The sequence below is a fragment of the Orycteropus afer genome, unplaced genomic scaffold (genome assembly GCF_000298275.1).
Source record: "Orycteropus afer afer isolate SDZICR_OR568_19922 unplaced genomic scaffold, OryAfe1.0 scaffold00222, whole genome shotgun sequence".
Classification (NCBI taxonomy): domain Eukaryota; kingdom Metazoa; phylum Chordata; class Mammalia; order Tubulidentata; family Orycteropodidae; genus Orycteropus; species Orycteropus afer.
This window is the reverse complement of record NW_006921809.1, coordinates 3,916,411-3,930,137: the sequence shown is the minus strand read 5'-3', so window position 1 is coordinate 3,930,137 and position 13,727 is coordinate 3,916,411. Positions and strand designations below refer to the sequence as shown.

The 13,727-nt window shown below is 36.0% G+C and overlaps 1 protein-coding gene across 1 annotated transcript in view; it reads left to right on the top strand.

Moving 5' to 3' along the window:
* Positions 1-13,727, top strand: part of RUNX1T1 (RUNX1 partner transcriptional co-repressor 1) — a 187,479-nt gene that overhangs the window by 151,759 nt on the left and 21,993 nt on the right. The window contains 1 exon segment of the mRNA XM_042782033.1: positions 2,354-2,422. Within this exon segment, the coding sequence (XP_042637967.1) occupies positions 2,354-2,422 (69 nt within the window).

Sequence of the window (13,727 nt, the reverse complement as noted above, 5' to 3'; positions counted from 1 at the left end):
TAACCAGAAGGCTGGTGGTTCAAACCCACCAGCCACTCCTCGGAAGGAAGATGGGGCAATCTACTTCCATAGTGATACTGCCTCGGAAACACAAGGAGGGGTCACTATGAGTCGGGTCCGACTTGACGGTGCCTAACAACAACAACTTTCAATAGCAATATCACGAGACTAATAACTAACCAAGTATTTAGGATGTTCCAGGTCAAGCACATAAAATGTAGTATCTCATTCAGTCCTTATAGATTATCATTAGTAGTAGTAGTGTCCTCATTTTACAGATGAGGTGCCTGAGTTGTGGAAAAAAATAAATTGCCCAGTGTCGCTCAACTAATAGGTGACGTGGCCAAGTTTCAACTCTACTGGGCTCTAAAACTAACTCTTTTCTGCCTGTGCTACCAACTGCCTGGGGATTGTAATGCCTATTTTTCATGCATGAACTCTGGGTAACTTGACACTACCTTTAGTATTCCTTATAATGATTGTCTGTTTATCAAAAAAATAAGGTTTATACAGCTTTTGGTCTTCCTTGAGCCCAATAAAATAAATGAAAAGGCATACTTTTCTTTTTATTTATTTATTTATTTTTGTCTTTGAGTTTTACATATCTATTTTTTCCCAATAAATTGTTATTAATATTCTGTATGGTACCAAAATCTTTTTTTTTTTTCTTTAAAGCTGCCTTTAAATGTGGTCATAAACATATCTTTCTGTTTCATGGTGGCATATAGCTAAATGTGAACTTTATTGCAAAGGAAGTAGTCACAGTGGTGTGGAAGGTCATCTCAACAAACCTAATTAGCCATGTCATATTTCCTTTAAGTCATTTTTGCCCCAAACAGTTCTATCTAGCTTGCTTTCTTCCTTTTTTTTTTTTTTTTTTTTTTTAAGAAATGAAAACTGCATTTAAAAATTTTTGGTTTTTGTCATTTATTCATTATAAAAATGAATGTGCACATGCATGGGTATTTCTAGTTCATTTAATTATCAAGCACATATGAGATTATAATATAAACTTTTTAAAATAAACTTTTTTGGGGAATAATTTTAGATTTACAGATAGTTACAAAGATAGTACAGGGAATTTCCACATGTCATTCACCCAGCTTCAGTAAACTTTGGCTAATTCAGAATAGCTGGAGAAATCTAGTGTTTTCAAGGATTCCCAGGACTTAAAGCACTCAAATGTAATGGCACACACTTAGCTAAATTGGTTGTGCTTTTCTCTATTTTTATGTTTGGTCGCCCCATAACATATAAAAGACTGGACTGAATTGTGTTCGATCTCTACTTTTCCATTAGATAAAGCATTGTTTAAAAAAAAAAAATCTGTGTGCTCCTTGACATTTCTTATAACTGTAGAGAAAATTGCAATTATTTGAAGTTTATCACAGGTTAATTGATTGTTATTGTTCAAAAAAATTTAAAAATGATTTTCTTTTTCTTAAAAACTACTAAATACATAGGCATCCTTTGAAAATGCAACATGGAAGACAGGTAGTGCATATTTTCCCTTGGAAGGTCATAGTTTATTTCCATGTATCGTAAGTTTATTTTCAAGCATTTATAAGAACATATAAAATACTGAATGTCATTTCCATGAATGTGTTATTTTGGAAATTAGAATTTCTGTATAAATTTTATTGCTAGCTGCTGTTTCAAACTTACAAAAACATAAAAACATGGAATTTTAAGTGAAACATAAAAGCATAAACATGGAATTTTAAGTGAAACTTGGATTTTTTTGCTGAAAAGCTTGCATTAATTTTTTTGGTAACTGAGTAGCTATGAATTCATTCTAATGATTATTTGTTGCTTCTTTCACTGCCAAATTCATATGATCTAATTTGTAAACATTTTTAATGCTGAGTGAGATTTTTAAAAACTCATTTAGTGTGGGAACTGGTTAGCCATGGAGTAAAACTCACTATTTACTAGGAGATAGTAGAATCCAAGCTGTATGCATATCACATTGCCTTTACTCCCAATTTGACTTTTGAAAGGAAATTTGCTAAATAAAATTTTTCTTAAGCAAAATAAAACATAACCATAGAAATTCCCACAGTGAGAGAATGCTGGGGAATTTTCCCCAAACATCATGTTGTACAATGAAGTGGTTAAGTTGTTTTAGCTCTGAGCACACCTATGGAGACCAGTGACCTTCTGTTTTCCTTGTGAACTGGTGACTGGTCTTGCTGTTTTTGTTTATTTGCTATAAGTAAAATGTCCAGCCTTTTCAAATTGCATTTTTGTAGAGAAGCCAAAAGAATGGGCATTGCTTACTTCAAGCCTGTGTAATGACATAACAGTGCTGATCGTGCTTTCCTCTTCTCTCCCTTTTATATCCTTTTCATAGATGCACATCGGGAGTTCCTTCACAGGCCTGCTTCTGGATACGTGCCAGAGGAGATCTGGAAGAAAGCTGGTAAGAATTGTTTAAAAACATGAGTGGAGTGTTCTGGCAGCTGTATGCAGTTGTTAATGCAGTGATGTGAAGAATGACAAGAAAGGACTTCACTGCTAACAACAACAACAAAACAAAACAACACCAAAAAAAAAAAAAACCACAAAACAAATTTTTAAAAACCTGATTAATATTCTGAAACCAGGCTTGATTAGAACATGAAATAGTTTTTATTTTAGTAGCATCTGCTAGTGCCACTATAATTGAGAGACTGGCAATATTTCCATTGTAAACCCCTATTTTTCAGGGGCTATAATGGTTTCAGGCTGAAACTTGGCACACAAAACTCAGCTTGCGTGCAACTTTTTCTTTCATGAAAAAAAATTTGGTGTTTTATAAATTAAATTGCATGCTTCAGCCTTTTCCTCTGCATTCATTAAAAAATAATCACATCAGGTCTAGTTATTGAGGCACTCACAATTTTATGGTTGCAATCAATTTCTAAAAAATTACTCTCTGTGCTAATTAATATTCAATGATGGGAGTGAAATTATTTTTTAAGTTAAATGACAAAGTTGCTAAACTTCTAGTTTTACTTTCCATGTACACTAGCTCCTTTTCATTACATGATATTTGTCTATATTTTGTAATAGTTTTAAAGCACCTGATGGCCCATGGACTTGCATTGGGCTTAAAGAAGTTCAGATCTGGCACAATCTTGGTGGGAAAAGGTTGAGCAAAAATCTTCCTAAAAACCAACTCAGAAGACAAAACATAAACCTGTTTTAAGAGTCAGAGATGGCATGAAAACTGTGTATTGCGTCTTTGTGCTGCTGTTAACTCCAGCTATTAAAATAGTCTGTCTGTCAAAACTGAGAATGTGGGAAGTGCTATTTTTGCAAAGTCAGGTGGACAAAGGGCTGGCAACATTAATCACAGAAGGAAGAGTTAAGGGAAGATTTTTTTTTTTAACAGCAAATGATTTTTCTTTAAGTTTTGATTTGACTCAGCTGTGTTTGTAGTTACATGCAACTTACTGAGTCTCTGATTATTTGGATTTCATCTGAGTATTTTTATGGATTTTTTAAAGAAATACTGGTTTTGGAAGAGCAGTAATGAGTTTAGAGATCTGATCGGTTTAGTTGCTTAAGTTAAGAACCAGAAAGATCTCATGGACGTCCAATATGAAAATCAAATAGATACATTCCGTTAAAATTGAAAGGTTAAAATATATATGTTGACTCAGTTGCATAGTTGAGATGACCAGATTTTCATGATAATGTCTAGCAAGATTTCCTCAGTGGGCAATAAGGAGCCCTGGTGGCTCAGCAGGTTAAATGCTGGGCTGCTAACAGACAGTTGGTGGTTAAAACCCACCAGTGACTTGGAGGGAGAAAGACCTGGTGATCTGCTTCTGTGAAGATCACAGCCAAGAAAACCTATGGGGCAGTACTGCTCTGCGGCTGCTGGGGTCGCTATGCGTTAAAAACAACTGGGTGGTACCCAGCAACAACAAGGGGCAATAGTGATGATCATCCAGGCTGTAAAAATGTGCTGGGAACCACCTACCTAGAAAAGGAATTTCTGCAGCTTCCTTCCACCCTTTGTGCTCCCACATTTTTAAGCTATCAGTGCAACTTTTTCAAGTAAGAGGTACAAAGAATTGTCATTTTGGACAACAGAAGGATGACTTTTTATGTTAAGGGAGAGTCTGCATTCTTCCTTTTATATGTGTTTAAGTTAAATTCTTGATAGTTCACAAAGAAAATTGACAGTATACTCTTATGTAATCCAAATTCCTTCTATGCTATTATTCACTCAAGTCTTTGACTGCTATTAAGTGAGAGCAGATTTTTCTGAATATAATACTTTTGTTGGAAAGTCAACTTGAATAGCTATACGCAAAGGAAGTCCTACCATAAGTGGTAAGCAATTGGAAGCAGATTCCAAACTGCATTATGTATTTTGCTTAATCAGCAATTTTTTTTTTTTTTTTTTTTTTCACTTCACGTGCTGTAATCCATTGAGTCCACCATTATTTTTCTTCACTGTCTGTTTTGTGAGTGTGTGAAACCAATTGTGGATATATTTCAGGCCAAGGGACTTACAGAGTAGAGAAGGAGCAGTACCTGGTTACTGTTTGTGTCCATCCACTCTGGAAGAATCATTAAGCTTTATCAAGGAAAGTGCTTTGATTACTTTTTAGATGTGCCTGTCATCTCTGTTAGATCTTCAGTCTCAACTATGATATGGGAGTAGTGTAGATTAAATTCATACTCTTCTCATAGTGTTATCCCTAATCTGTTTCTTAAGAGAAGTTTGGGAATAGTTTTTTCATGAATAGATGCTAAAGTTTAGGAAGTATATTAAGTCCAGGATACAGATTAGTTTCATCTGAAAATCTTGAATAACTGCTTAGAGTATTTGTCTTTTTAGGCTTCTTCATAGTATCAAGGTGTGTACATGATGAGAACATCAAGAGCAGAATGTGACATCTGCACTCAGCTTGTTATAATTTGAAAGTCTCTCCCCCCGCCCAGGTCTCTTGGGAGCTCTGGTAGCATAGTGCCTAAGGCACTTGACTACTAACCAGAAGGCTGGCAGTTCAAACCCACCAGCCATTCCTTGGAAGGAAGGTAGGGCAATCCTACTTCTGTAGTGATACCGCCTTGGAAACCCAAGGAGGGGTCTGTATGAGTCGGGTCCCACTCGATGGCACATAATAACAGCAAAGAGGTCTCTCACTTGCTGTGGGCAACTGTATTTAAGGGAGTGAAAAAACAAAACAAAACAAAAAAACTGTATAATATGTATCTTTGCAAAGAAAGTATTTTACATTACCTTTGTGGCAAAACATATGTAAAGAAAATAAAGTTTAAAGCATGTGAAAACTACTGAAGGGGCAGAACTCTCAAATGTAATGTAGTGTAATTAGTGTATTTTTTTAGTAGCAAATTATAATTACAAGAGTATTTCTGTGCTTGAATGTATATCATATCATTTTTGTGCCGTATTATTTTGAAATCATTTCAAACGTGCACAAGTTACAAATAAAAAGTAGAAAAAATCCCTTATTTTCCTTCATTAGATTCAGTTTCACCATATTTGCTTTATTATTGTTTTTTCTTTTCTCCCTTCTTCCCTCCTTCTCATTCTCTAACATATATTATTTTTATTTATGATTAGTTGCAGACATGGCATTTCTTTACCCCTAAACATTTTATTGTGTAGTTCCTAAAAACAAGACAATTCTCTTACATGCTCACTATACAGCTACCGTGAATTAGGATATTCACGTTGATACAACCCTGTTATTTAATCTACAGACCCTATTCAAATTTTGCATGTTGTCCCAATAATACAGTATAATACACATTTTTAAAGATTAGAAACCCTAACAAATGTTGAAAGCCACATCCATTTTCCCCTAAAAGCTAGTGTTTTTTAAAGCAACAGTCAGGAGAGCAAAAAGCACTTCAAAGTTACACAGATCTTTATAAAATTGGAAAAATCTAACATAATGTTCATTTTAAAATTGCAACTGAGTGTTTTTATCGGTGTATTTCTTTTCAGATGATTGGAGAATGTTTGCAGTTGGTAATAAATATTCAAGCACCTTGCAAATGTCCTACCAATTCTCTTTGCTGATCTGTATATGCCTGTGGGATTAGAATAGGAATGCATAATTTAAATATAAATTGCCTGATTTGCATTTACAATTAGTCAAGCTGCAGCTTTGATCGTAAGCAAAAATTATTGTCCTGTATTACTACTTAAATAGAATTTTAATTCACCTTGAATATTCAAACTAAATTAGACCCTGGCCGTATAGTTAGAATGGCAGTGCCTCCCTGGTGCCCGGAGTCAGTTATGATAGGGTAATAAAAGTATCTTTTCACCTCCTGGTAAAGAATATGCTGTAAGCTCTGTTTTCACTACTCATATGCAATCTTGATTTTAAATGCATATCTTAAAGCAACCAACAGAGGCTTAATGTGTTTCAGGTAATATTTCTAGTCTGGATCTTGCCCATATATTTAATTGATAAATTTTAGCAGACCGAGACTGTATTTGCAAAGGAATGTGGTTCATAAATAATGCTGCTAAAATGACAAAAGTCAGGACAGATAATTACTAGGAGAGCTTTTGATAATCCTCAAGTCATGGACTATAGATAGGTGAAATAAACTATAGAAATTTAAGAAAATTTAGGAGTTTCTTCCATGTCTTACATTTTTAGTCTTCAGTAAAACACTTTTATTAGGAATCTATGTTTTTAATTAAGCAGAACATTTAATTAAGGTGCTTTTTAAGTGGGTGAAACAATCAAGTGCAAACATTTGAATGAAACATGTCATAATTAGTTTTAATAGAGTGTTAATTGGTACTAGGTTTGCCAAGTTAATAATTACTGCTTATTAAATTTTCAATTAATCATTGTCATTTTACTTTGAATAAAGATGAAAATTAGATAAACTAATTCAGGAGGAGGATATTTTCCCTTGTTAATTAGAACAGTTAATTTTTTTAAATAGAAATTACTTGTTTTAGTTGTCAGTCTTATGTTGTACATTAGTTGAATCTGCACCCTTTCCAAAGCCAAAAATGAAAAGCTAATTTAACACCTTTCAGGTTGTAGTTAGGGTTGATTATTTTAGCCTGTGCTTGAGTTATATCTCTGCCCAGAGCAACAGTTGGTTATGCAAAACTGTTGTATATGTTTGATTAAGTAGTTGAGCATCAGCTTAAAATATGAAAATGGATTATTTTTTAAAAATTCCTATCATTTAGTCTACAAAGATATATCAGTATTACTCAGAAAATGACTTAAGAAAAACAAAAGCTGGATAGTCTGTTTATCATTGCTTTTGTTTAAAAGGTCTATATTAACTTAATTGCTGTCTGAGTAGCCTTTTCACTATTGTATTGCATTTTTTAAAGTAATTTTGTTATTTTATCTCATATACACAAAATACTATCTCTTCAACATACCATTAATTAAAAAAAAAAAAATTGAGATGTTTTACATTCTTGTTATCATACCAAGCCTCTGAAATTGGCACCTTTTTATACTTACAAAACATTTCAGTTTGGATTAGCCACGTTTCAAGGGCTCACATGCCCAGTGGTCACTATGTTGGACAGTTTTGGTCTAAAACCTCATTTGTAAGAATCTCTGTCATATTCGCAGAGACTCCCATGTGCCAGACAAACAGTGGTTTCTCAACTGCAAACCTCTGTGTATCACTCACAATGTGCTCACAGCTCATCTGCAAATACACTTGCAACTTAACTGGAAAGCTTCCCACATCATCTGCAAGCATGGCCACAGCTCTCAGGCTAACACCTGAGTCTCATCTAAGACCCCCACAGAGAAAGCACTTGCCCAAGGAACTGTTGTAGTTCCAAATCTTTTAAATCTTTTTTTTTCCTTTTGTTTTTCTAAATTTTATTTATTTATTTATTAAATTGAGAATATACACAACATACACCAATTCCACAGTTTCTGATGTACATGATGACATTGATTACATCCCTCAAGTTGGACAACCACTGTAACCCTCCTTCTCTGAGTTGTGCCTCCCTCATTGACATAAACTCACTGCCCGCTTTTGTTCCTATCTACTCTTTTGAGTTGCTGTTGTCAGTTTGATCCCATATCGATAGTTGTTAAAATGCATGTAATGCTCAAAGCAAACCTTTACTATTTTTTAGTTTTAAAATGACTTCAGGGGACGTTTTTGGTTTGAAGTTCAAAGATTATTTTAGAGCAATAGTTTCAGGGACTCTTTCACCCTTTGTGTCTCCAGAAAATCTAGGATCAATGAGAACTTGAATTCTGTTCTGCTTTTTTCACATTTTGACCAGGATTCTTTGGTGGAATCTCTGATTAAAGTGTTCAGTAATGGTAGCTGGACAGCATCCATTTCTTCTGCTCTCATGGCAAAGGAGGCAGTTGTTCACGGAGGTAGTCAACCACACATTCCATGTCCTCTTCCCATTCCTGACTCTCCTTCTTCCTCTGTTGCTCCAGATGAATAATTACTATGCCTTACATGGCCACTTGCAAACTTTTAAGAGCACAGGCACTAACCAGCCAACTGGGAGACAGAGCAGAAGCGCTAAACCAGTTGTTTGACCAATTAACTGGGATGTCCCATGAAACCATAACCCTAAATCTGAGCAGCTACTCTCTTTTTTTGTCATTGTGACAAATATATCTTTCACAGATTTTGCCAATTCAACTTTTTACAGGTATACAACTTATTGATAGCAATTACGGTAATTGGTTGTGCAACACTACCCTAAATGCAATTTTTCCATCATCATTAACCCCCTTTTTCTCCTCCTGCCTGCACCTGGTAACTACTAATAAAAGTTCTCGATACATTTGCCTTGTCTTTATGTAAGTAAAACACCAGTAAAATCAGACTCATTGCCGTTGAGTTGAAGCTGACAGATAGAGACCCCTCCTTGGGTTTCCGAGGCGGTTCAAACCCACCAGCCACTCCTCGGAAGGAAGGTTGGGCAATCTACTTCCATAGCGATACCACCTCGGAAACCAAAGGAGGGGTTGCTATGAGTAGGATCCAACTTGACGGTGGTGAGTGAGAATCACTATGGAAGTAGATTGCCCAACCTTCCTTCCAGGAGTGGCTGGTGGGTTTGAACTGCCAGCCTCCTGGTTAGCAGTGAGATGCCTTAGGCACTAAGCTACTAGAGCTCACAATATTTGTCCTTTTGTGGTTGGTTTATTTCACTCTGCATAATATCTTCAAGCTCCACCAATACTGTAGTATATATCAAAGACTTCATTTCTCTTACTGGCTGAGTAGTATTCCATTGTATGTATGTACCACATTTTGTATGCCCATTCATCTGTTGATGGGCATTTCCATTGTTTCTACCTTTTGGCTGTTGTGAATAGTGCTGCTAGGGACACTGATGTATAAGTTTCTCTTTGAGTCTCTGCTTTCAAATCTTTTGGTATATACTTAGGAGTGAAATTGCAGAGTCATATGGTATTTCTATTTCTAGTTTTTTGAGGAACTGCTACATTGTTTCTCACAATGACTGTATCATTTTGTATTCCCACCAGAAATGAAATGTACTAATTTCCCCACATTGTCCTCGCCAATGTTTATTTTCTGTTTTTGGATTTTGTTACTTAATCTTAGCCATCCTAGTTGGAGTGAAATGATATCTAGTTAGGGATTTGATTTGCATCTGCCTGATGGCTAATGAACTGAACATCTTTTCATGTGTTTGATGGCCATTTGAATGTCCTCTTTGACGAAATATCTATTCATATCCTTTGCCCATTTTATAATTAGGTTATTTGTCTTTTTGTTGTTAAATTGTCAAAGCTTTATATGTATTTTGGTTATTAGATTATTTGAGGCTATATGGTTTCTGAAGGTAGTCTTCCAATCAGTAGCTTGTCTTTTCAGTTTTTTGATGAAAAAAGTTTTTAATTTTTATAAGTCATGTTTATTTTACCTTTTGCTGTTAGTGCTTTTGGTGTTATATTAGATTATCCTTTGTGGAAAACTAGGCCTTGAAAGCATTGCTTGCCACTGTCTTTTCCTTTAAGAATTTTATGGTTTTAGTTTGCACATTTAAGTCCTTAATTCATTTTGAATTTGTTTTTGTGTTTTATTTTTCTATGGATCCTATTTTCCCATGAATCCTATTTTCCTCGCACCATTCATTGATGAGACTTTTCTTTCCTTATCAAATGGACTCAACACCCTTGTCAAAGATCAGTTGACTTTAGTTGTGTGTGTTTTATTTCTGGACTCTTGAATCTATTCCATTGGTCTATGTCTTTATTGTTACACCAGTACCAGGCTATTTTTATTACTATAGCTACATGTTGTTGTTGTTGTTATGTGCCATCAAGTCAGACCCGACTCATAACAACCCCTCCTTGGGTTTCCGAGGCAGTATCACTACGGAAGTAGATTGCCCCATTTTCCTTCTGAGGAGTGGCTGGTGGGTTTGAACCACCAGCCTTCTGATTAACAGTCAAGTGCCTTAGGCATTATGGTACCAGAGCTCCTCTGTAGCTGCATAATATGTCTTAAAATGAGGCAGTGTGAGTCCTTTTTGTAGATTTAATTGTGTCCTTTAAAAATAAGTGTTTAAATCCTAATCTTTACGTCTGTGTTTATAATTCCATTTGGGAATGAGTTGTCTTTGTTTTTTGATGAGGCAGGATAATTGTAGGGTCTATCTTGAGTCATTCTCATTTGAAATATAAAATAGATTATATAAGCAAGTGAAACAAGAAGTAATGGGTTAAGAAATGCTGAGACACGTGGAAATCTCTAAGGAACCAGGAAATAAGCAGGAGAGCAAGGACCTTCCTCCAGAGCCAATAGAGAGATAAAGCAGAAAGCCTTCCCTTAGAAGGTACCTTGAATTTGAACTTCTAGTCTCCTAAACTCTGAGAAAACAAAATTCTGTTTGTTAAAGCCATACACTTGTGGTATTTCTGTTATAACAGTACTAAATAATTAAGACAGAATTTGGTACTAAAACTGAGGAGTACTGCTCTAACAGATACCTAAAATTTGGAAGCAATTTTATAGTTGGGTAATGGGTAGAGGCTGGAAGAATCTTTAGGTGCTTAATAGTAAAAGCCTAGATTGCCTTGAAAAGACTGTTGTTAGAATTACGCAAGTCAAAGACAGTTCAGTTGAGGGCTCAGAAAGAAGTGAAGAGAGCCATACAAAAAGGCTCTGTTGTTCTAGAGAATGAATATGGTGTCAAAAACAGAATGTTGCTAGAAATGTGAATGTTAAATATGTTTCTGGTGAGTTTTTAAAAAGATGAACATGTGACTGGACAATGGAGGAAGGGCTATGCTTCTTAAGCAGTGACAGAGAACTTGTCTGAATTATGTTCAAATGTTTGATGGAAGGTAGAACTCATAAGTGATGAACTTGGATATCTGAAGATTTCTAAGCAAGATTTTACAAGGGCCATGTGATTTTTCCTTGCTGCTTTTAGTAAAATGTGAAAGGAACTAGATGAATTTAAAAATTTTGCTATCTGGTACCATAGTGCCTAAGACGCTTGACTGCTAACCAGAAGGCTGGCGGTTCAAACCCACCAGCCACTCCTCGGAAGGAAGGTTGGATAATCCTACTTCTGTAGTGATACTGCCTCGGAAACCTAAGGAGGGGTTGCTGTGAGTCGGGGCCGACTCGACGGCACATAACAACAACAACATGCAAAATAAAAGTAAAACTTAAATATTTGGAAAATTATTTACTATTCTGAGGGCATGTGTCCTAGAATTTTCACCAAGGTTGTGACTACACAATCTTTTGTTAAGGAGATTAAGCCTCTGACTGATAGATCTAACCAACTACCATGCAGAAAATCCTTCACTTTAGACTGACGGGGACGTAGAAAGAATGAAAGGAAAGAACAGTCTGCCTCTTCAAATTCTACAGGTAGGAAACAGGCCAAAGGAGATACATCTGTTGCCCTTCAAGAAAAGAAAAGAATTATCCCTGGAGCAGCTCACAGATCAGACAACTGTTGGAAGGAGCAAGAGAAGCAGAGCTGCTTTGGTCTCAAAGGGTGGGACCATACCTCTGGAGTTTCAAAGTGTTGGGTTACAGTCTCTGGGGTGTCTATGGGTAGCACCACAGCTTTCTAGGTTTCAAATAGTCAGATCTTCACCAACTCAGTTCTGGAGTGTGGGGCTGCCATTCAGTTTGGTCAAGAGGATGGGGCTGCTGTGCCCAGGGGGAAAAAGAATGAGGCCCACTGTGGTTGAGGGGGTGGGACTGCCACTCAGACAAACTAGGAGAATGAGACCACCCAAAGCCAAGGGAGTTGCCATCCCAGTGGGCCTGGAAGATGGAGCTGAAACCCAGGGCTGAATGGGCTCCACCTAGAATCCAGAGCATGTGGCCAATACCCAAGAAGCTGGAGGACAGGTTCACACTTTGTCTGTGTGGTCTTAGAGAACAGAAGATTATTTTCAAGCCTTCAAAGCGAATTTAAATTTTTCTGTGGATGTTGGACTTGCTTGGTTCCTGTTATCTTTCCTTTCAATTTCTCCTATTTGTAATGGAAATGTCTGCCTTGTACCTGTTCTACCATTGTACTTTGGAAACAATTAGCTTGCAGTATAGATTTCACAGGTTCACAGATGAAGAAGAATTTTGCCTGAGGATGGAATATGCCTAAAATCTCACCCATATTTGATTTAGATGATTCAGAAGATGAGATTTTAAATTTGGAGTTGATTTAAGACTTTTGGGATGATGTGGTGTGATGAATCTGTTTTGCATGTGTCAAGGACATGAATTTTGGGAGCCAAAGAGTGGAATGTTATGGGTTGAATTGTATCCAAACTATGTATTGTAAATCCTAATCTTTATACCTGTGTTTATAATCACATACGGGAATGGATTGTCTTTGTTATGTTAATTCAGCAGGTTTAGTGTAGGTGAGTCAGTGTCTTTTGTGATATAAAAGAAACTGAAGAAGGAAGCAAGAGAAGCAGTAATGGGGTAAGATAGATGCCATGGCACATGAAAATCTCCAAGGAAACAAGCAAAGAGAAAGGACCTTCCTTCTTCTAGAGTCAACTGGGAGAGGAAAGCCTTCCCTTAAACTGGCAAATTTGGACTTCTAGCCTCTTAAGTTGTGAGAAAATAAATTTCTGTTTGTTAAAGCCACCCACTTAAGGCATTTCTGTTTTAACAACACTTGATAACTAAGACTATCTTCTTACTTTTTCTCTTTCAGGGTTGCTTTAGCTATTTAGATTCTCTTGCCATTCCATACAAAGTTGAGGATTGGTTTTTCTATTTCTGTAAATAAGGCTGTTGTAATTTTGATCAGCATTGCGTTGAATCTGTAAATCATGTTTGGTAACACTGACATGTTAACAATATTAAAATCTTCCAGTCCATGAACATGGAATATCTTTCCATTTATTTAAGCTGTCTTTAATCTCTTTTAAGCAGCGTTTCACAGTTTTCATTGTATAAGTCCCTCACATCCCTGGTTAGATTTACTCCTAGGTATTTTATTCTCCTAGATGCAATTACAATATATAAATGGAATTGTTTCCCTAATTTCCCTTTTAGATTTCTCATTGCTGGTGTATAGAAATCTAACTGCTTTTTGTTTGTTGACCTGATACCCTGCAACTTTACTAAACTGCTTTATTAGCTTTCAAAGTTTTCTTAAGGACTCTTTGTGGTTTTCTAGCATAAAATAAATCATTTGGGCTTGTCAGAAGTATAAAAAAAAAAGTATGCTTTCTCTAGCAAGTACTTAATAAGTAGGAGGGGAA